At 34.5% G+C, this 24072-nt stretch overlaps 2 protein-coding genes and 1 pseudogene across 2 annotated transcripts; 2 read left to right on the plus strand and 1 right to left on the minus strand.

The window, feature by feature from the left end:
• Positions 1–977: 977 nt before the first annotated feature.
• Positions 978–4237, minus strand: LOC129877719 (thylakoid lumenal 15.0 kDa protein 2, chloroplastic). Its single transcript, XM_055953248.1, has 6 exons — positions 3925–4237; positions 2083–2186; positions 1751–1841; positions 1597–1665; positions 1402–1511; positions 978–1314 (listed from the first exon to the last, which is right to left on the minus strand). Exons 1-6 carry the CDS (start codon positions 4142–4144, stop codon positions 1222–1224), a joined length of 687 nt encoding a protein of 228 aa, XP_055809223.1. The 5' UTR covers positions 4145–4237; the 3' UTR covers positions 978–1221.
• A 673-nt stretch (positions 4238–4910) lies between these two features.
• Positions 4911–8467, plus strand: LOC129876898 (uncharacterized; annotated as a pseudogene).
• Positions 8468–14090: 5623 nt separating this feature from the next.
• Positions 14091–18913, plus strand: LOC129876211 (cell division cycle protein 48 homolog). Its single transcript, XM_055951575.1, has 9 exons — positions 14091–14244; positions 14351–14516; positions 15740–15968; positions 16210–16976; positions 17065–17286; positions 17371–17442; positions 17543–17824; positions 17926–18285; positions 18379–18913. The coding sequence occupies exons 1-9, from the start codon at positions 14216–14218 to the stop codon at positions 18676–18678; spliced, it is 2427 nt and encodes an 808-aa protein (XP_055807550.1). The 5' UTR covers positions 14091–14215; the 3' UTR covers positions 18679–18913.
• The last annotated feature ends 5159 nt before the right edge of the window (positions 18914–24072 follow it).

Raw genomic sequence — 24072 nt, forward strand, 5'->3', positions numbered from 1 at the left:
TGGACTTATTATTATGTAAATTTCATTATCCTCTTGAATAAAATACTCAGACTATACGTTATAGAAGTTGAAAATAACTTAGTAAATTAAAGTTGCTTTCGCATCAAGAATGGGACCGAATTCACTATACGAGTATTATAAGAGCCCCACTTAGGAGTAAGGAAGTGTGAGAAGTTGACTATGGTAAGAATGAGAGGTAAAGGTAGCCCGAGGAAGATAACTCACACGGCAATTTAGACCTATGAATGTTGCTATGAGCAAAAATTAGGGCTTTGAACAAATTCATACCCGCAATACGTTAGGACACTGAAAACTAGGGCTTTGAAGACAACGATGAACTTCAACTGTTTGAGCAATGAACTGGAGAGAGATGATAGCAATTTAGGGCTCTGTATGAGAGAGGTGAGACTGATCTAGGTACATGTTTTTGAATTCTGGAGAAAGAAAAAATTACACTTTGAGTTCATGCAATGGTTTAATCCGTTGCAGTACCTATTCTACAGCAACGACTTATTAAGTCCTCCTCCTCCTCCTCGTCTTCCTCTTCTTCGATTTTAGTATTACTTAGTTGTTTCATTTGCTTCGGCTTTCGTTGTATTTGTTACTACTACTACTACTTTCTTCTTCATTGTTTTCAATATTGCTTCTTCACTACTGCACATGCTTTTTGTACTTGATTTTTTATATGCTTTACTTGAATCGAGGGTCTTTCAAAAGCTTCTCCACCTTCATAAGCTAGGGATAAGGCTGCGTAAACACCACCCTCACCAAACCCCACTTATGAGATTACACTGGTATGTCATTGTTATCAATTCTTTTAAAATGACAACTATAAAGACCAGTTATTTTTAGCTATTGCGACAACTAAAATGGACCGAAGAGCATACCTGACTTGCATATAAATCACATCACATTATCAAGAAAAACTAACCGCAAGTTGTTTTCATAACTTAAAAAGCCTTTGAAGAGAGACCATATCAGTGAGAAATTTTCTTTCAAATAGAATGCAATTCTCTACCAATGAACCAATATCACAAGTTCAAATTCCAGAAAATAGATGGTCTATAGTATCTCTCATCCTTTTTTCCTTTACAATGGCAGTAAAAAAGATACACCGTATGACGCTATATTGATCCATCTTTTGATGTACATCTTATCGACAAATATGCTGTACAGAGATCAATTGAAAAGTGGAACAAGCTCTGCAGTGTCACACGGATATTAATTTACCTCTGAGCAATTATTCGGACCAACTGGTTCTCTCAAGCAGCTTGATATAGCCATAACAGCAGCCTCAATAGACGCGTCTTCACCCTGTTTCACACATCAGGTTTATACAAGACACAACCTCCAAAATCTCCAAAATATAAATCAAGGGAAAAAGAAAATTAACAGTTTTACCTTTTCTTTCCAATAAAACATGTTTCCGTATGTCCCTGCCAAACGGCTCCAGAAACTACGTGGAATATCGAGATCCACAGTAGCTCCAACGTTGAAATTCAGTATGTTTCCTGAATAAACACAATAAACACCAGAAGTTAATCCAATAGCACAGGTTTAATCTGAAAAAAGAAGGATTCCTGGCATACTATTTACCAAATGTAGGATCAGCAACAAAAACTATAGTTCTGTCATCCACTTGCCAAAAATCTTTGATAGCTAATCCTGTGAATATAGCATTGAAACATCACCCATTATACTTCTGAAAAAGAGTCGGGAGATAACTCGACATCAATAGTAGTATATGTACCAGGTGTATCAGGGTAGTTCTGAGCTAGAACTCTCAGCTTATAACCAGTATCCTTTTCTATATCTGTGATTTCTTGTGCAAGTCTTTTCTCCTGTAAACTAGTAATAATCATGAGCATCTCTTTCCATTTCATATGAAATAGCAGCTATTTCAGTTCAAGTAAACATTAGTACGCATGGGATAAGATAAAAGGGCAACGTTTTTAAACCGTGTATCGAATGTCTTTTAGCAGAGAAAACAAATTAGAGAGTAAGCAAGGCAAGGCAAGGAAATACGATGTGGAGCATAAGCACAATGAAATGCCTTTCCTATCAAGGGACCATAAATCACACCTGACCATCCGAGAGGAAGCCAGCAACATCAATAACTGGAGTAAACTCCTTAGGAAGCAATTCCGGCTTGTTCACGCCAACCTTTCCCTCAGCAATACCAACTCCTACAATGGTAGGTTTATTTTTCACTCAATATCCTAATCCAAGAAAAATAAGTCCAGAAGTATCAAAGCACACATTTCGAAAGAAGTAAAACATATCCAGGAAAAAACATCCAGCAGTGTTCCGAAGTACATTCCCAACTGAACCAGAAAATTATTCATTTCCTTCAGAAATGAAAAGCGCATCAGAGAAGCTCAAGAGAGTATCATTTTCTCTGGATAGAATGAGATTCTGCTATACAGATCGGAATAATGGAGCATAAGCGCAAGACATAAACAAGAAGCATACCATTGTTATGCAAATAAGAAAAAACTAACTAAAAATATTTTACTACTAGGAATTATTAACATTCCAATTGTTAAGATAGCACTTACTTTATAGTTATGAAGTAAGATGATACCAGAATGAGTTCAAATGCTGTGCCATTTCAACATTGTAAATCAAGTGAATATATCTTCACTAGCATAATTCAAATGCCATTCGAGAAGGTCTACAAGATGTTCTGCTTTGTTGCTAAACTAGAGAACTGCTTTGAAAATTCCATCGGAAGCATGTGTTTATCCAATACTCCTCTGGTCCATCCTCAGGAGAATTTGGCAATGCATGCAGTATGTCTTATTCATAGGGGTAACTAAGGCTGGAAAGAGGAGCTCAATTTGGTAATTTCAGGTCTCAAGTTAGGGATTTGGATAATGGCTGTTGAAGCCAGCAGATTGCTTTCCCTTAGGTACATTTGAAAAGTAATATCGCATTGTTTCTTGCAGAAGAAAAGCAAGCTGTGGAAGACCATAAATCACTTATCAAATGTTAGACCAGCATGCATCTGGCTAGAGAGTTGGAGTTCAGAGACACAGGCAGATAAAGCCTTGTGGTACCAGGTTCACTTGAAGCCCATACTTTTCGACGCAGAGAATAAATTTATGTCTGATTCGAGAAATTGATCCGGTTTTTAAGTTGCACTGGCTGATCACTCTTATGGACAACATAAGCTCTTACACCATGGTGTTCCGACCATCTTGTGCACCCATCTCGACTAATTGCACGGGTATCTGCTATCACCAAGGCTTGAACAGATAGAAAGAAAACACCTAGTGTTTTTGCCTCCATTGGAAATCAAACCTGAGAGCTCATAATTCTCAATCCACCTCATTCACCACTAAACCACACACCCTCGGGTACTATAAACACATCTATCAATCAACTATTCTAGCTCAAGTTGACTTTATGAATCCCACAAAGTATTCGTCATAGTCCCATCAATTATATTCTAACCTTGAACCTAAGGCAACCCTCCTCCTTTGTCCACCCTTTGCAACTGGCTATACTTTGCGAAACTCACATAAGCATATTCATGAAATAGACTTCATACTGATCTCAAATCAATAATTACATGAGCTACAAAGTATTCCATGAGGACCCCAATACTCAATACAATCGCGAGAACAATCACAATCAAGATAAATTTTACTGCATATCAAACTTAACTATGAGCTCCTAGATTACTCTGAATTCCTCATTACTCCCATTTGCAAAAGAAATTCCAACCCATCTAAGTTTTTAACCACCTATGAACAGAAAACAACTCAATTAACAGTTCCAACGATCTTTAGGATGCGAAACATCAAAGAAGCAAATAAAGTCGAAATTGTATGATTTAACAAGAACCCATTTGCGACAATTGTAGAAACGCCAAAAGACAATAAATTTGGGGAGGGGGGGGGGGGGAGGTGATAATGTTACCTGTGAGTGAGAGACAGAAAGCTAAAGAACCAGAGAGCAAAAAATTTAAAGTCTTGGATGAAAATTCTGAAATTTTGGATAATTTGAGAGGTGGGTTTTCATTCTGGACTGAAATTCGTGAATGGGAGTGTGATGCTTTGATGGGATTGGAAGAAGAAGAAGGAGAGTGGCAAATTTTGCGGAATGTGAGAGATGGAGGAGGATGAAAAAGAGAAGCCATTTCCAGTGTTCTTGTGTCTACACAAATGGGCACGTATCCTCACTCTAGAATATTGTACTCTTTCTTTTAATTTATTTGATTTGGATTTGGTTTGATTTTACAAATTGTGTAAACAAAAATGAATCCTTTATCCTAACTCTAATCCATTTCATATATCCTCTAATTTAAATTGAATAAATATTTAAATTTATATCAAATTAAATAATTAACTATATATGTAAGATGTCGAATATGTCTATTTAATTAATTTTATATAAAATTTAAGTATTTACGTATATCAAAATGAAAGAGCCTAGATATTAGTTAAACGGTTTTTTAATTTATAAATCTACTTTTTGTTTGCTATACCTTAAGGATATTTCAATAAAGTAAAATATATTATTAGTATTACTAAGACCAAAATAAAGCAACAATTCTACACCATTTTGATCAGTTTCTCTTGTTCGTTTCCAACTAAAGCCATGGAAGAGAACTAGCAGGGTATCTTGGTTCTTGGGTTCCACGAATTGAGGGATTTCCAGATCCGTAATTTGTTTGTCGAATAAGTTTTTGATTCTTTTTGCGTTTCAATTACTAATTAGTTTTTTTTTTTTTTTGTTAGTGGCGTTCTGTGTCGATAAGTAACCCAAAGTTTGAGCTGAAAAGTAAGGTTTTTTTAAAAGGGAAAACCCTTTAATGATTCTAGAATTTGAGTATGGACATAGTTAAGTACATATGTAACCTAGGAAAGTCTGAAATGCTAATTTAGCTGGAAGGACTCAGTGCAATGTCTTTGATGTAATTGAAGGATTAGAGGATATGGATGTGTTAGCTGGTGAATCATTTTGTGGATTGGATTCTCGTAATATTGTTGAGTTAGTGAAATTTACTCAAGCGATTCCCCTTTTTTGAATCTACAACAATGATTGGTGTGCAATGGTCCAAACGTGGCATCAAGTTCCAAGGAACCATGTGATGTTAGGATTGGATCAAGTGTTAATGCATGCGAAAGCACATTTCTTGCAGTGCCTTCAGAAGCTGGATAAAAGATGTGTATGCAATTGCTCTTGCAGCTAAACTTTTCAAGGAAGCGGACAAAAACCATGTTTTTTAGCTGGAGTTGTTTTCTCCTGCAATTGAGGCAATGAAGGATGATCCTTCTGAAGCCGGATAGTACATGGAGAAAAATCCTCCTGACATGAGGCATGATGTATGTTTATATTATAGACTTAGTAAGAAAGTCTTGTGCGGTTATTTGGATCCGAGAGTTACGAACAAGAGTTCTCCGAGAGCAGCATCAAGGTTCAGGTGGGATGAAGAGTAAGATGACAAGAAGGAGAGTAGAGCTGATACTTAGGCAAGCTATGGGAAATCAACAGGAGTTTAGTCAAACCATAGTTTCCCTGTGAATGTCACAAGTCTATGATGAAGTCTGATGTAGCGCAAAGCATTTTTGGAGGTTAGTTGTTTAATTCTCCATTTACTGATCTGTTCCCTTATCTTATCAACTAAATAAAAAAAGGAGGAAGTATGAATAAAAATGGAAACTATCAAGGATTTTCAATGGGATCGTGTATTTTTTTTAAAGTTGGATAACTGTGATTTTCTTTTCATGCAAATTGGAAGTACTGTATTGATGAGGCACTAATTTGAGTACCAAATTTCCAATGCCGTATTAATTATGTAAAAGTAACAAGCCAAGAAACCAAATTTCAACTAATATATCCATTCTTCAAATAGTTGATATGCCATTTTACTTAAAGCTTAGTGTTTGGCTTTCCTATGTCAAATGAATAAACTAGTCATTTAAACATCCTGAAGTGTGCAGGTCGGAATAGTATAACTGTAATCTGCTAGACTGCCATCCCTTTACCTCCGACCCTCGCGGTTATCACTGAGTCCAGTCTCCCCGTGAAAAAAGAGTCATTTTTCCTGAGGAGATGTGAGTGCAATATAATATGATGCTTCTCCTATGATACGGATCCCTGTTTTCTACTTTTCATGAATGCCTATGTTTTGCCCTCCCTTTGCCTGTTCATTCACAGTTTTGATAACCTTGTAATTTGGATTCACGAATCTACCACTTGCTACTTCTATTAAACCAATATAAGCGATTGTTTCTGGCTTCAGTATGCCAATCTGATAGGTGCTTAACTTGTAGTTAAATTTGACTAGATCATAGCAACTTGACCATCAGCAATCACATAGATCATGGAGAGATTTTGGATTCTATTGTATTGATGAAACTGGAATAAAATATAGTGGGAAATGAATACAACTCCTCCGTTGGTTGATCTAAGTTGATAGCATAGCTTGTTTAATAAGTGGTAAGTATTTCCACGAATCCCATGTTTCTTAGGACAATTAGCTAGAGCAACATGTGCTGGAGAAACTGATTGCAAAAGGGGAAATATCAAAATACCTTTGAGTGAGGTACGTTTGATATCCAAAACTGCTTAGCAACAGTCGGACAATTGGGTATGTACGGGTGACCTGAACCAAAAAAGTTCGGGTAGAGCCGGTCTAAGTGTGATGCTGTTATATGTTATGGTACTTAGATTTTGTGATCGACTATGAACTCCATCAGATTTTTGCTGCAGAAGTAGACATTTTCAATGACTTTTGCTCTACCTTTGCCAAAAGACCACTATGTCATCTGCATAGAGCAAATGACAAACTACATATTCTGTTGGTAACTTTGAATCCCTTAATCCAGCTGTTGTTAACAGCCTTTCTTATCATACTGTTGAATCTTTCCAGATGAGTGACTTTCGTACTTGGTTCTTCCTGTTTAGTTGTTTTATCGAGAAAGGTTAGTGTTTATCTTATTAACCAATGTTCTGCTCTATGACAATTTATAAGGCTGAAGATCTACCAGTTTTTCAGATGCTGCATTAATTCTTTTCAGTATATTTTAAACTTTTTTCATTGTTTGGGGGCTGCCTTGTTCTTTTATCCTTTTTCTTGGAGTTCTAATACATAATCCAAGTGACACAAAACTTCTTGCATGGAGGGTCAATTCACACCAGAACCAAGCATTTTTTGGCAGTCTTTACAAAATTTAGCAAAGACTCTAGTTTTATCTTGCCTACAATATGAGGATCAACAACTCTTCCCAACTGTCTATCCTTACCCAATTGGACACCAATTCAACCAAATTTACCATTCCTTTGGGAAGAGAGGGTCAATAACAGGCCTGCCAGTCTGCCATAGATTTCTCAGTTGGTTGTTGCCTTGTGAAATACTCTGGATCAAATAATTAAAAAAACTTCCTTGCTCTGCAGTAAGCCAGTACCGATAGGTGTTTGATCAATTTCTGGGTCAATTCTCGATAGTCCAAAATCAATAAACTTTGTGTCCAAATTCAAATTTGGAAGGTCTGAGTCATATGAATGTCCTTAAGAGTTCCATTCGCCATGCCGTAAGTAATTATCTTCTCATTCTTTTCATTGCAGTGCACGATGATATGTCTTTGCCATTTTTCCAACCTTGGTGGTACGTGTATATCCTACCTATATGTAACATCTAGCTTGTAGAAGAGGTAACCACCCTACTTTTGGGTTACATACGACTCCTATAAGAATAAAAGATTACCCAAATGAGAGTCTGGCTGCATTTCAATGTTCTACATCTGATAGATGGCAACAGTCTGAGTAGCAAAATGACATAAATGAAAGATATTTTGAATGTTGAGCATCAACGACATCGTTAGCTAGATCGCCTTCTAGTGCATTGCCTTTTCAGAGCTTATAAACGGGATTAATTGCTTCTCATTTCCTAATCAAATAATGTCTCTCACTAAAGACGAGATCTTCCTAGGATAAAGGAACAACCCATTCCCCTTGAAATCAGTTTTTAGTATGACTTTGTGATATGCTCTTTTTTTAAACCATCGCAGTCTCGCATGACTTTGCCTAGACTTTAGTGTGATTGTTTACGGAAATATTCAGAAATCTGCTTTAGTGGAGCTGACATTACAGAAATCTGTCAACGTGCTTGTGAATACGCTATAGAGAGAACATTGAGAAAGTTCGTTCCTGAGCTCCTCTAGTCTGTTGATAACTATTAGTCTAGCATATGTTGGTTACAGAAAATTAACGTGGACTCGTGTGTTTGCTTGCAGGATATTGAGAGGGAGAAAAGGAAAAGTGAGAATCCCGAAGCCGTGGAGGAAGACGTTGAAGACGAGGTATCCGAGATCGACTATGAACTCCATCAGATTTCTGCTGCAAAAGTAGACAGTTTCAATCATGGTAATTTGTTGCTATTGTTGTTCAGGCCCTAAAATTGTGGTTGTACACTTGTATTATTTACTACTTTATTGTTAAGAGATGATCTTTTTGAGCAAAAAATCTACCAGATTTAATCTGCCACTATCTGGGGGGGGGCAGCTCGGTGCACTAAGCTCCCGCTATGCGCAGGGTCCGGAGAAGGGCCCGACCACAAGGGTCTATTGTAGGCAGTCTTACCTTGTATTTTTGCCAGAGGCTGTTTCCAAGGTTTGTGCCACTATCTGCTCTGAATAAATGGTTCATTGGACTTGCTATTTTTCTTTGGACAGAATCATCTTGCTAATAGATTTCGTTTGAAGGACTTTTCTTGACTGACTGATTAGTTTCGTTGATTTTTTTTATTGAAACCCACTGCACTCTATCTCACTCAGTGCCTTATCAATACACCATTTAATGTCTCTGTACTATTTCCATAGAATTATAGTGATTGGTTTTAGTTGCCTACTTAACTGATTTGTGAAACTCAATGAGGCAACAATTTGCACAAAGCGTTGGGATAGACTAAATTCAGTTGTGCAGCCACAATTTAATCACTAACAATATGCATTTGGTGTGAAGCCAGAAAGGTAGAAAACTAAGTGTTTCGTTTTCTATGATCTACTGTTACTATATCATTTTCCTACAAATATTTTGCTTTCAACGCGTCTAATGGAAATTTCAGGGTCTGGCAGCCCCATTTCAATTTACAGCTAATATGGTCGAGCATTAAAATTGCAAATAATAATTTGGGTTCATCCAAGTCATTGTTCGCTTTTGCATTTCGTTTATTTGAAAAATCATGCAACAGAAACTCACATACATGCAATGTGCATTGTAGTTATCAATTTTTTTTCTTTTCGGTGTCTCAAACCCTTTTGTACTTGTTTTCACCATTTTCATTTATTTGTACACAGTTCTTAACTCCTATATACTGCAGCATTGTATGACAATCTCAGCGTAAAAGAAGTCTCTGTATCTCACTGGCTTCACATGGTATGGCTATCACGCCTTGCTGGTAATATCCAAATTCTCTTTCTGCTTCTTCTAGTAACTTAATAAAAGAAGGATGAGAAAGATAATCTAAAGCCAATGAGAATTTCCTTGGCTCTGCATTCACTCCCAGAGCGAGCACTGAGAAGTGCCCTTTCTTTGTTGAAGTTGTAACTTGAGCTTTCCATTTCTTCCAGTTGCTGATGTTGTGGAGAAACATCTTTTCAAAAAGGTTCATGATCTTCTTGGCAAAATAGTCCCCACACATATCATTTCTTTTTTGGTTTTTCTTGCTCATTCTTATTCTTCTAATGTGCTGAAAAAGTTCAAGTTCTTGTTTCTTTATGGTGAAAGTTTTAGGTGATATTTCCAAAGGAATTGGAATCTCATATATATAGTATCTGACTACCGTGTACGCCTTTATTTTCTCATTTGACAAGCTATTTTTGGGTTATCCAATTTGTGCTCCCCACAAAGGGACACACTAGAGATGTCACTATTGAAGGGGTCTTTGGTAACATGGATTGCTAGTAAAGAATCCTATTTGTCCAGTTTACATTTTCATTTTGAAACTGTTCTGTTCCATGGATTGTTGAGTGAAAATTGAATTGTCTCATACTTCGTCTGTCCTTTTCTTCTATTTTTTTGGCTTGTTTTCTCAAGTATAATTCAGAAATCCTCAAAAGCCAATTGGTACATGATTCTAAATTCAATGGATAAAGGATCCACTCATCTACTGTTCTCTACTTAAATGTTAAGCTTCGTTTGGTACAGAACTTGAATTCATGACGTGCACTTATTGCTCTTACTATTGAACCAAAAAACACCATTCTCTAATTCTCACCCCCTACCCCCCGAACACAAAATCTCTTGAATTATATTGTATGGTATCATACAGTATGTATCGGAAAGAACCTCTCTACCTTTCAAGGTAGGGGTAAGGTTTGCGTACGCATTACCCTCCCCAGACCGCACTTGTGGGCACGTATGTTGTTGTTGTTGGTACCAATGTGGCTAGGGTTGAAACCACAGAAAGTTGAGAAGGAGAAAAGGACTGTTCACCAAAGATGTTTGTTTATTGTCTAGTAAAGAAAAGAACTTGAATGGTAAGAATACTAGAAACGAGGCATTTACAGGTTCAGGTACATAAATAATCAGCTTGGTACAATGCACTTTAGATAGCTATTAATGTTCATGCTAAGTTGCCATGATAGTAACATTTTTGCTGTCTTTCTTTCCAGCTGGCCCCTTGGCCCATCCTCTTCTGCTTTCCTCAGTTCACTCCAATTTTGAACTACGTGGACTAATATGAACTACAGTTCAGTTGAACAGTTGTCTACCTCAGAATTCTTTTTTCTTCAGAAAATGCAATCAATTCTTTAGACAAACACAGCTATTGTACTGCTGCTAACTGTACTGTATTTTCTTTCACTATCTCAGCAGTTCTTCTTTCATAGTTGCGCAAAGAATCCTAATCCGGTCGAAAATGTTGCTCAAGTACATGCATCCAGCTCGACACTTCAAGCTCTTGATTGATACCCTTGTTGGAGTCGTCAATTAACACACTATCCTTGGCAAATAGAGCCATTACATGCACATTAGTTAAAGTATGTCACACAATTCGTCCGATAATTTTATTAAATACAAATAGAACTAATGCATTAATGTATAAATATGAATTATAAATGACCTTATTAGGTAAAATTTACTCTATAGGGTGATGCCGTGGTTGTGAAGACTACTTTTCGCCCTTGAGGTTGCCTATTCGAAACTTGCCACCCCAACATTTTATGTAATTTGTTTCGGATACACTCTATCCAAACGCAATTTGTATGTATCTAGGATACACTGACTATCTCGCTCGCATCTCTCCCTTTCTCGCTTGCCTCTCTTTCAATGTATCTTTATTTTCATAACATATCTAAGTTTTACAAATTATATGTATCTGTGTATCCAAAATCAATTTCATCCTGTGTATCCAATATCAAATATTTTGTGTATTCGTGCATAGATACATGAATCTAGTATCAAATATTTAGTGTATCCTTGCATAGTTATGGATTGATTCTAAGAGGGCATTGATGTATCCAATGTATCTGTGATTAATACAAGAATAGAATTGAACTAATGTATTGAGTTTAATTTTAAAATGATGAACAAGAATAGAATTGAAGGAACTTTGGCTATAGGAAACATCCTTACTTTTGTGAACAGGTCCAATAAAGACATGTTCCAACAGAAAAGAGGGGGAGAGAAGGAGAGAAAGCAGAAATAAGATTCAAATGCAAGTTGTTTTCCACTTTATCTCCTTCTCAATCGGTATGGCTCCCTTGCATTTTACTCAAGCCCTAGAAACGTCTGAAGCCTATGTTTTTGCTTCGGAGTTCGTGTCGGCAGGAGGGTCCTTTTTCATGCTTATATCAATAGTTTTCCTTCAATGACCGATGAGACGAGATAGAATCCCCAGAGCTACTCGCTGTTTCTTTGATGAAAGACGCCACAAAGCTAGTATAGTTATCGCACACCTGATCCTCTAGCTGGGTGCATCAACCTCTTTCTTTCACAGGAGAGGGGACAATACGCTTTAATCCTAGTCGAGAAGAGGAGGCTAATAAAATGTATGTTCACATCTCAAGATATATATATATATATATATCGAATTTTTTCTGAATTTCACAGGTGCACGTGACCCCTTCTTCACCATGTGATCAGTCCCTCTACTGCTAGGAGGTCGGTAAAATTAGTTGCAATACGTGCAAACACAATCATTAAAATTACATGACATAACTCCAAGCCCCTGTTATATTTACATCAATCTTTTATAGGGGTTGGTTATGAGCAGCTAAAAATGACTCAAAGAGTACAAAACAATAGTAAGAATACATGCAAAATGGGGTTAACATTCTAAACACATTACCTACATACTGCATAATTCCGGTTGTTATTTAATCTTCATATTATAATTCCGTTACAACTTATTTGCGAATAAAACTACCTCGAAAATTACTTATTTGATCTACTGATCTAATGTTAAAATTTGTCATTGTATCATGGGCATTAGCTAAGTTGATCACCTTTGGTAATGCTGCTATATATGAAGACCAAAATCATGAATTTATTTCTTGAAGGCCACTGGAATTCCACCAAACTTGTAGCCTTTCTTCCTCCAAGACTGATCAATTCTATCTTATTAGGTCAGTCAGGAATCTGTTATTTTCACAAGGATAAAATGTGAGCTTCTCTTTTATTTTGGGTCTCAGGCTCAATTCCAAGATATAAAAATACTAGGTGCTTTCTTACTATCTGTGACAGATATCCCGTGAAATTAATTGAGGTGCACACAAGCTGACCTGAACACCAAAATTATAAAAGAATGATAGAAAAGGAATGCTAGCCAAATTTCAAGATCAAGACAAATAGTTTTAGCCAAAATGCAGGGATACAACTATGGAGGATGAAGAGAGAAAAAGATGATGAATAGAATTCAATGTATATTTAATTGATGATTCATTCTGATACGATGCCTTATATAGAAATGAGAAAGAATCTTATCTTGCTAATTGCTTCTAACTAATTCAACAGCACGTAATAAGGCAAAGGTAATTAACTTGACCAGGTGATTCATTTTTGTGTAACAACGTCAATGCATTAAAGAATTCCCAAGTAGCATGATCCATTGATTTTTGCTTCGACAATTAGTTTTGCTTTGACAACCCATCAACAAACCAGAATTCTTTTCCCACCTGATCCACCAAGGTTAAATCTATGGCTGCAAAAGGTCGTCCACTCTGGTTAGAAGATGCAGATCCTAAACTGTCAGTCTCGTGTTTCTGAATAAGGGCCAATGAGAGTGGAATAACATGAACAATTGATTGCCTCCTTCCTCTTTAATTAGGTTTGGTCTTTCTAGAATTATTCGTTAGATTAATGTATCTGAATATATAATTTTTCTATAACATACGTACTAGTTATCTTGATTAAATGAGATTTCTTTTCTTTTGTAAAAAAATTGTCCCACAAATAATCGAGAAAACAACTCTCTTCTCCCTAAATCCTTTATGAAATATATTTGAGGAGAACTATTGCGATCTTCCATCACATTAGAACACCTTTATGATTTAGGTGTGCCTTGTATTGTGAAACTTTACAATGAAATTTATGTTTGTAAACATTTAATTATGACGTGAATTAGTGAAACAAATACACGCATCTTAAAATATTTACATGAATATGGATTTTTCCTTGAAAATATCATTGACCGGTTAATTGACATTATAAGTAGGAAAAAGGGTATGACATATCACTCAACTTTGTTATTTAGAGCTGATATTCTGTCATTATGAATTATGAAAATGACGTATATAAACCTACTGTTACACAAACAAGCTGCTTTCATAATGAATATATCAGTTCTTAAAGGACAAAGTTGGGAAAATTCATAAATTTACTTATGATTGCTAGTAGAGTTATATTCGAATTATTTTTGTTTTTTCAAACTAACATGCCGAAATTTGCTAAACCCAAAAAAGATTCTAAAAATTGGAGACTTCACATTTAATTATAAAAGGAAAAGTAGTAGAAAGGAAAATAAAATAAAAAAACAGTGTTTTATTTTTATATTTTTAAAAAAAGTAAAATAAAAAGTATTTACTTCCTATTTAAACAATGAAAAGGAAAGTACTAAAATATAAAACAGATTTCTTTGATAACAAGAAATAGCGATACTACACTTTATATAACTCTTCGTTTTCCCAATCCCCTGTAAATTCGGCAGATTATTTTTTCTCATATAAAGAAGCTTCTTCAGAAACAAATCAATTTCTGCAAAATCATGACTAACAAAGCTGAATCTTCCGATTCGTAAGTACCCTTTTTCCAGATCTTTACACTTTGTTAGATTTTCGTTTTTTTTTTATTTTGGTATTTATGTAAAAAAATGAATGTGTGTGTGTGCGCGCGCGCGCAGGAAAGGGACAAAGAGGGATTTCAGTACAGCAATTTTGGAGAGGAAGAAGTCGCCTAATCGACTTGTTGTGGATGAGGCAACCAATGATGACAACTCTGTTGTTGCTCTTCACCCTGATACTATGGAGAAGCTTCAGCTTTTTCGTGGTGACACTATCTTGATCAAGGTTTGATTTTTTTGTTGAAATTTACTTGAGTTTAATGTGATTAGCTGTGCAAGTGATGAACTTTGGTAGTTCTGTAGATTTATGGCTCACTGATTATGTAAAGGGGTTTGATGGGTTTTTAGATCATTGTACTATGGTTTTCGAGTTAATGTGAGAGTATTTAGATTGTGATTTTTTATTTTGACTTTGAAATCTGTATTGGGTTTTTTTTTCTTCTGAAATCTTGATCAAGGTCTGATTTTTACCCATTATTTTGGTAAAATTTTCTGTGTTTGGATGTGCAACTAGTGTTAAACTTTGGTGGTTCTGTGTGTTTATGGCTTGCTTATATAAGGGGTTTGATGGGGTTTTGGTTCTTTGTACTATGTATTTCGAGTTAATGTGAGGGTTTTCGGATTGGGATTTTGGAATTTACTTGGAAATCTGAATTCGGGTTTTGGGTTTCTGAAATCTTGATCAAGGTCTGTTTTTTACCCATAATATTTTAAAATTTACTTGAGTTTGCTGTTTATAGATGTGGAATTTTTGAACTTTGGTAGCTTTTTGGGTTAAATTCCACACATGATAGTGAGGGTTTGATGGGTCTAATAAGTTTCTTATATTATTAGTGTTTGTTGATAGGAATCCCCAATTGCTTAATAGACAATGTACTATTTGGGTTAAGGGTTTTAGAGTCTTATAACGATTAAGGAAGATAGTAACGATAGACGTGTAAGTGCATGGTTAAATTTGGTTTTGGTATTTTAGAGCTATCTTTACCCCTATGGGAAAAATTGCTCGTGTGCTTGTTTTTACTCTGAGTCAATTATATGATGAAAAGTTGAAACTTCTAGGACTGTGAATTAAGTTTTTTTGAAAGAAGCTTAGAATATTGGCTCTTTCCTCCTAAAGAATCTAGCTTTGTTCTGTTTCTGTGTTTATTTCTTTTATTTTGAAGAGGTTAAAGTGCACACTGACATTTTTGGTTTGTTTTTGTTCCCATCCTTTTTTTTTGGTTGGTTTCTTTCTCATAGTCAATGACCAATGGGTTTAGTTAGCTCTCATGATTGGAGTTCTGTTTTGCTACTTGAGAATCTATAGATTTTCTCTGTAATGCCACTATATTATGGTGAAACAATAAGGGCCTGACTGTAGTTGGATGCTGGGATATGAATCATATGATGTGGATGCTGCTCTTATGGTTAGATACAATTTAATTTCTAGAACTTTGTTTTACCTTATAGGGTAAGAAGAGAAAAGATACAATCTGCATTGCCCTTGCTGATGACACCTGTGACGTGCCGAAGATTAGGATGAACAAGGTTGTGAGAAATAACCTAAGGGTTCGACTTGGTGATGTTGTCTCTGTGCATCAGTGCCCTGATGTCAAGTATGGCAAACGCGTACACATTCTTCCCATTGATGACACCATTGAAGGAGTCACTGGGAACCTCTTTGATGCTTACTTGAAGCGTAAGTATTATATTTTTTCTGTCTACTGGCTTGCTACAGCTTTTAATTTGGATAATTCGATTTAGGTGTATACGTGTAATAGGTTATAGTATACACCCTACCAAATGACCCCTAAGAGTGCAATTTTCTGCAGTTAATTATAATTAAGCACTCATGTTTCTTATTAAAGTAATTTATTCTCGTCCTAGTTGTGTATACAAATGCTGATATGCTATTGCTTCTTTATTTTATTCATCTGCAGCCTATTTTCTTGAAGCATACAGACCAGTGAGGAAGGGTGATCTTTTTCTGGTAAGGGGAGGCATGAGAAGTGTAGAGTTCAAGGTTATTGAGACTGATCCTTCTGAATACTGTGTTGTTGCCCCTGATACTGAAATATTTTGTGAGGGTGAACCTGTGAGTAGGGAAGACGAGAATAGACTAGATGAGGTTGGTTACGACGATGTAGGTGGTGTGCGTAAACAAATGGCTCAAATAAGGGAGCTTGTTGAGCTGCCACTAAGGCACCCACAACTCTTCAAATCTATTGGTGTCAAGCCTCCCAAAGGAATTTTGTTGTATGGACCTCCTGGATCAGGAAAGACTTTAATAGCCCGAGCTGTAGCAAATGAGACTGGTGCGTTCTTTTTCTGCATTAATGGTCCAGAGATCATGTCAAAATTGGCTGGAGAAAGTGAAAGCAATCTCAGGAAAGCATTTGAAGAAGCTGAGAAGAATGCACCATCAATCATTTTCATTGATGAAATTGATTCAATAGCTCCTAAACGTGAGAAGACAAATGGAGAGGTTGAGAGGAGAATTGTCTCTCAGCTGTTGACACTAATGGATGGACTCAAGTCACGTGCCCATGTAATTGTTATGGGTGCCACTAATCGCCCCAATAGCATCGACCCTGCCTTGAGAAGGTTTGGTAGATTTGACAGGGAAATAGACATTGGTGTTCCGGATGAAGTGGGGCGTCTCGAGGTGCTTCGTATCCATACGAAGAACATGAAGCTTGCTGAAGAAGTAATTTCACATCTTAATTTTTTTTACTATTCTCAATTCTTCTCCAATAAAGACTTGCATTTTGTTAACTTTGGCATCTTTCTTGCAGGTTGATTTAGAAAGAATTTGCAAAGATACACATGGTTATGTTGGAGCTGATTTAGCAGCTTTGTGTACCGAGGCTGCACTCCAATGCATCAGAGAGAAGATGGACGTGATAGATTTGGAGGATGAGACCATCGATGCAGAGATTCTGAACTCTATGGCTGTGACAAATGAGCACTTCCAAACTGCTCTTGGGACGAGCAATCCTTCTGCCTTGCGTGAAACTGTACGTCTAATTTTCTCTTATTATCTGTCTATGACACTACTAAATTCTCATTTGATTTTAACTATGTAACTTTTGTCCGAGCAGGTTGTTGAAGTTCCCAATGTTTCATGGGAGGATATTGGAGGTCTTGAGAATGTCAAGCGTGAGCTCCAAGAGGTATGTTTAGGGTCCTAATGAAATGACCATTTTAATTTATTTTTAATCTGTTGTTCTTTTCACATCAATGGTTTTTATTTTCAATCAACTTGTTGCACAGACTGTTCAATATCCGGTGGAACATCCTGAGAAATTCGAGAAGTTTGGTATGTCTCCCTCGAAGGGAGTCCTTTTCTATGGCCCACCTGGATGTGGAAAAACTTTGCTCGCAAAGGCCATTGCAAATGAATGCCAGGCCAACTTCATCAGTATCAAGGGTCCAGAACTGCTTACCATGTGGTTTGGAGAGAGTGAAGCCAACGTTAGAGAAATATTTGACAAGGCCCGCCAATCTGCTCCGTGTGTCCTATTTTTTGATGAACTGGACTCAATCGCCACACAGGTTTGTTACCTTGTTCTTGACCAGTAATATATGGCTATACTAATGTCACTTTTTTCTTTGTGGAATTTGTCTATCTTACTGATCGAACTTAAATATTTCAGAGAGGAAGTAGCTCGGGAGACGCTGGGGGAGCTGCTGATAGAGTTTTGAATCAACTCCTTACTGAAATGGATGGCATGAATGCTAAGAAGACTGTGTTCATTATTGGTGCAACCAACAGGCCAGACATCATTGATCCTGCACTTCTGCGTCCTGGTCGTCTTGACCAATTGATTTATATTCCTCTCCCTGATGAAGATTCTCGTCACCAAATTTTCAAGGCATGCCTGAGGAAATCACCTCTTTCTAAGGATATCGATCTAAGAGCTCTTGCAAAATATACACAGGGCTTTAGTGGAGCTGACATTACAGAAATCTGTCAACGTGCTTGCAAATACGCTATCAGAGAAAACATTGAGAAAGTAAGTTCCCGAGCTCCTCTAGTCTGTTGATAACAATTAGTCTAAGCATCTGTTGGTTACAGAAAATTAACGTGGATGAGTGTTTGCTCACAGGATATTGAGAGGGAGAAAAGGAGAAGTGAGAATCCTGAAGCCATGGAGGAAGACATTGAAGACGAGGTACCTGAGATCAAGGCTGCTCACTTTGAGGAATCAATGAAGTACGCTAGGAGGAGTGTCAGTGACGCTGATATTCGCAAGTACCAGGCTTTTGCTCAGACATTGCAGCAGTCTAGAGGTTTCGGTTCTGAATTCCGATTTTCCGAGACGAGCACTGCAGGGACCACTGGAACTGCTACTGACCCCTTTGCAACTTCAGCTGGCGGAGCAGATGAAGATGACCTGTATAGTTAGGTTGTCCCAAGTCTTATTTACATATTTTACATACATTTGGAACCCTGTAAAATGGGCTCTATTTATTCAGCTGAAAAACTTGTGAGTAGCAAATTGAAATCTCTCCTTTGCTGCTCTCAGTTTATTATTTATGTTTGGATCTTTTTGCTCTCAGTTTATAATTTATATTTTGGATCTTCATAGCTGTCTTTTGTAATTCATTTTATTGTCCCAATATATGGTGCCAAAAACCAAAGAGTTCTGTTTTTTGCCAAAACATGATGTATGTGAGCATTTTATCTAAAATTTACATTCTTTTTATAATGAAATAATCCAGAAATGTATATAGGCATATTGTTATGCAATTGTGCTTTACAACATTTGTTAGGGGGTGATATCTTAAGTGCTGCTTGGTCCCAAGTTTTCAAATATTTCTGGCAAGTTATTATTGGGAGAAATTTTGGTTAAGTTTTACCATGTGTTTGACCATAAATTTTTTCAAGTTTTGGTGAAATTTCAAAAAAATATTATTTTGTACCTGTAAGTTCTAAAAATTATTTAAAATACTCATAAGTTTGTGTTATCATTTTACAATGAACATGTTTCGTTAAAAAAAAATCTTATAACATAATTGATAACAAAATAACAATATAGGCAAGAGCAATATATTAATCGAATTAAAAATAAATTATTCTGCTATCCCAATCTTGTTGCTCAAACTATTCTTTTTCGGATGAGGTAATAACAAACTATTCTTTTATCATTCTTTCCAAGTTTTATTTAAGATGGATTAATGATATTGGTTGATCATATTAATGGAGTAGGTTGATAAATAAATATTTAGTTGAAATTAATAAATGATTGATATTTTTATAAAATATAAAAGTTTGGGGTTATTTTTAAATTTTTAAATTTTTCCAAGTTTCCATGTTCCCAAGTTCTATTTTTTTAGAATTTGGGAACTTGGGGATTTTGCCAAATATATTTGCCAAGTTTCTATTCTTATCTAACATTTTTTTATGCATTTATGCTTTTACTGAGCCGAGGGTCTCCAGGAAACAGCCGTCCTACCTTGGTAGGAGTAAGGTCTGCGTACATTCTACCCTCCCCAGACCCCATGTTGTGGGATTTCACTGGGTTGTTGTTGTTGTTGTATATTTGCCAAGTAATGATAAATTGTATGGACAAACACAAATTCTCAAATATTTTTCAAGTTTTTCTCAAAAACTACTTGAGGCCAAACGCTCACTTTAATGAGGAAAGAGTTTGAAGTTTTATATATATATATATATATATATATATATATATATATTATGGAAGTCCTACACAAAAGAAACTTCATCTATATTAAGATAATTACGAAAAGAAAAAATAAATAAATAACTAAAATAAAAAGATAAATTTCTATAAAAATAAATATTATAATTAAATAAAATTACAAATGACTTACATATTTAAAGTGCAAAAAAACGTTATTACTAATAATTGGAATATTTTATTAAATTCCTTATGTTTAATTTTCTGTTTATGACGTTTGAATGATAAATGTTTTAAAAATATTTATTTATTTATTTAATTAACATAATACTTATTTATTACTTATGTTACAATGATTATACACTGCATTCACTGATAACTTTGAAACAGAATCACCTTCACCTGTTCTTGTTTTATCGGGTGGCGGAACCAGGATTTTTAATAATGGAGTTCAAAATCTGACAAAGTATACATACGAACTAGTCGAAGGAGTTCGACATTTACTATTTATACATAAAAAAAATTTAACCATATATAAACAATATAATATTTCGCCGAAAAAGATTCGGATGAACCCCTGAACATCATATGGATCCGCCACTGATTTTATCTACGACAACCAAAAAGGCTTCAGATCTTCAATGTAAAACTTCTTAGGTCAAAAAATAGATATAAAATAATAAATCGGTACTTCTTCATTTTATATTGGTAATTGATTTTTGTTTAGTGAATAAGTAAAAATGAATACAGCAGTAATTTCTTTGTTCATTTTTATTTATTTAGTGAAAAAATTAAGAAATAATTTATCTTTAAATTATTAATTTAGCCTTATTATTAATTATAGTTTTTCCATAATGTATTTTGTAAAACAATAAATTTGTTGTACTGTAAAAAGCAATATGATCCCACGTTGTGGAATTTTACTGGGTCGTTGTTGTTGTTGAAAAAAGCAATATGATAAAATTGTTATTTTACTCCCTCCGTCAATTTTTACTTGTCAAATTTTGACTTGACGCATCTATTAAGAAAATAATGATTGGTATAGTGAGTTTATCATTTTACCCTTATTAGTTGATAGAGTCTTAAATATATTTACTCACTATATTTTTCAAAGACATTAACTCCATGTTAATAAATTAAGGATATAATAAGAAGAAAAAAATTGTCCTTGCTTGATTTGTCAAAAAATAACAAGTAAAAAGGAAAATCAAATTAGGAAATGTTTGACATGTAAATAGAGACAGAGCAAGTATTTATTATTCATAAAAAAAAATACTTCCTCCTTTTTAAAAAATGATTTAATTTGACTTGATATTAAATTTTAAAAAATAATTTTTTTAATTTTTTTTGTCTTAAATTAAAGTTATATCAAATATATCAAAATATCATTTAATCTTATAACGTTAAACATGTCACATAAAAAATTAAAATTAAAGTATTCTCAAAAAAAAATCATTCTTTTTGAAGTAAGCTAAAAAGAAAAATAAATTATTTTTTTGAAACGAAAAAAATATCAAATTAATAAGAATATTGAACAATTAAAAATGGACAAAGAGGACAGTAACAATAAATGAAGAAAGTCAAATGATGTGATCGGGTTAGGGGCCCAAAAAAGTGGTGAAATATTTAATAAGAAGGGTGCACACGACTGGCCCTCTGTTTTGCTGCAGTCTGTAGATTCTTGCTGTCGGCTCCTTTCACCCATTCTCACTATCCTTCTACAATGCCGACTTGATGTCCGTTGCCTTTTTTGCCATTACGTTGGGGAATAGAGGTCGTTAGAATCCGATTCGTTCAAGTTTATAATACGTATTATTTGTTCTGTTTTAATTTAATAAATTTCAAGAATTTCTTATTTAGATAATGTCAATATTGAATTCAAAAATCTGTGTATCATGCATGTGAACTTACGTTGTGTTTAAATCTTATATATCATTTTACTTTTATTTGTATGTTTGTTATTGTATTCGAGTCGAGGATTTTTTTAAAAATAGTCTTTTTACCTTCACAAGACAGTAATTCAAACTCTACTTTTGAAATTTCACTGAATATATTGTTGTTATTGTTATTGTTATTGTCATGTGCAAGGGCAGGGGAAGATTTAAAGGATTGCTATAGTGTTCACACATATACTTTGAATAAAAATTATATTATATATATAAGATATAATTTTTTTTGTATATATCGTAAGTCGATGCGATGATGAAATATGGGTGAAGTATCACTACTTGATGCACCAATGAAGCGTCTCGATTGGACCAAGATTGCGCAGGGGCCGTTGAGGACCCTCACAAAACAAAATATATACGTAAAGATGTGTTTGACTGAGTTAGAGGCTTAGAGCTAAAGCCTAAATGAGTTCAGGTAATCCAACTAAATTGATTGTGGATAAATGAACGTGATACCTCCAATCTTAATTGAGATTTCAACTTTAAATTCTAAAAATAAAAAAAACTCTTGATAAGTGAGCTTTCATCATTAATTAATTAATTCTATAATTTATACAAAAGTGAATCAGTCAGATCAATAAATATCAACATTAAACATTAAAAGTATGATCAACTAAGTTTTGTGGGGCAAACCAAATAACTTTTTTTTTTCTGAAAATGATGCCTAGGCCCGGGCCTGGCGATCTAGTGTTGTGTTAGCAAGAAGCAACTATAATAAAAAAAAATTAAATTAATAACCTTTTTTAAGATAATATTTTTTATAGTTCCGATTTGGACAGTGGAAAAAATCACTAATTTTAATAAGATAATATAATCATAAATATTTTCAGAAGACCTTGTATAAATATATGGTCTTATTAATATTATAAATTAATAATTCTTTAAAATTATAAAAATATCTAAAATAATTCTTGAAATGTGATTCTAGTGTTCTTTATTAAAATTTAAATCTAGTAGAAACTCATCTCTAATGTTTTTCTTAATGCATCCAAAAGTTTTAGTATTGTCTTCTCGAACTGCCCAAAAAATTGTGAAGAATTCTAGACACTATAAGTGTTTCCTTACGTATAACTGGTTATAAAGATATTGTATCGTCTTCAACTTCATTATCAACATTACAATAATTTATTAATTACAATGAATAAACAATAAACATTACAATAGAGCATACGCCATACATTGTACTTTATGTACAAAGAAATTATTTTTTATATTAACTCAATAAATATGATACATAAATTAGTAAGATACAATGATTTTAATGTGATCAAAATTAATCTTCATTAAATTTCGAAAACACTTTTTAAATTAATAAATATTAAATTTATCAATTAAATAATACCTCTACAAAATAAAAATATTTCTTATTTCTGACAATATTAATTTAGAGAAACTCTACCATAGAAAAGACTCCATTTATGGTAGAGTTTTCAAATTGCCGGATAATCGCACGTTAGCAGCCACTTTGAATGCTTAACACCTTCTCAAAATGAAAATAAGAACCTCGTGTCTTTTTTTCTGAATTTTTAAGACTTAAATTTGTTAGGGTCTTTTAAATTAAGTTTTCTTAATTTCTTTAAAAAATTAAGTGACGACTCTTCTTTTCTAAAATTGATTTTTTCTCTATAAAGTTAAAATTAATTTTAAACCGTCTCTTTTCGACATAACACTTAGCAATTTGCTAAATATTTTTAGGACTAGTAATGTATCATGAGTAATATTTGCTTGTTCATATTAATATTATTACTATTATTTGCAGGTGGCCAACCATTTTTGTTGATTTTCTTGGTTTCTTAGTTGTTTTGAATAATTATAAAACAAGACCCCATCCTTATTTGAAAAAGCAAAAAGAGGAACACACACAAACAGAGAGAAAAGAAAAACACACAATAGAGAGTTGAGAAAGAAAAGTGAAGAAAGTATTTTTACTTCACATTTTAGCATTTCAAACAAAAACAAAAAGTTGCTTGCATACTTTTTATATTCTGTTCTACTTCTTGGCATCGCTGTCTGAATTGTCTTTTTTTTTATTCCTCCTGAAGTATCCAGATTCGTCCCAATCTTTTTTTTATATGTTAGTTTATGTAACGACCCATTAGGTCGTTTTGAGAACTAGAACTTTTTATTTCATAAAAGACTCACCCCGTAAATTTTTAATGGTACTTTGGACTAATTGATAACTATGATTATTTAGTTGAGGGGTAACTTT

Source organism: Solanum dulcamara, chromosome 12, assembly GCF_947179165.1.
Source record: "Solanum dulcamara chromosome 12, daSolDulc1.2, whole genome shotgun sequence".
Lineage (NCBI taxonomy): Eukaryota > Viridiplantae > Streptophyta > Magnoliopsida > Solanales > Solanaceae > Solanum > Solanum dulcamara.

What these genes read in the sequence shown, in the direction of transcription:
- LOC129877719 (XM_055953248.1), bottom strand. Translation starts at nt 4,144, where the DNA reads ATGGCTTCTCTTTTTCATCCTCCTCCATCTCTCACATTCCGCAAAATT. An exon ending in GCTTCCTCTCGGATGGTCAG is followed by an intron (nt 1,842 to 2,082) that starts GTGTGATTTATG and finishes ACTAGTTTACAG; the next exon opens with GAGAAAAGACTTGCACAAGA. An exon ending in TGTTGCTGATCCTACATTTG is followed by an intron (nt 1,512 to 1,596) that starts GTAAATAGTATG and finishes GTGTTTATTCAG; the next exon opens with GAAACATACTGAATTTCAAC.
- LOC129876211 (XM_055951575.1), top strand. Translation starts at nt 14,216, where the DNA reads ATGACTAACAAAGCTGAATCTTCCGATTC. An exon ending in CTTTGATGCTTACTTGAAGC is followed by an intron (nt 15,969 to 16,209) that starts GTAAGTATTATA and finishes ATTCATCTGCAG; the next exon opens with CCTATTTTCTTGAAGCATAC. An exon ending in TCAGAGAAAACATTGAGAAA is followed by an intron (nt 18,286 to 18,378) that starts GTAAGTTCCCGA and finishes GTTTGCTCACAG; the next exon opens with GATATTGAGAGGGAGAAAAG.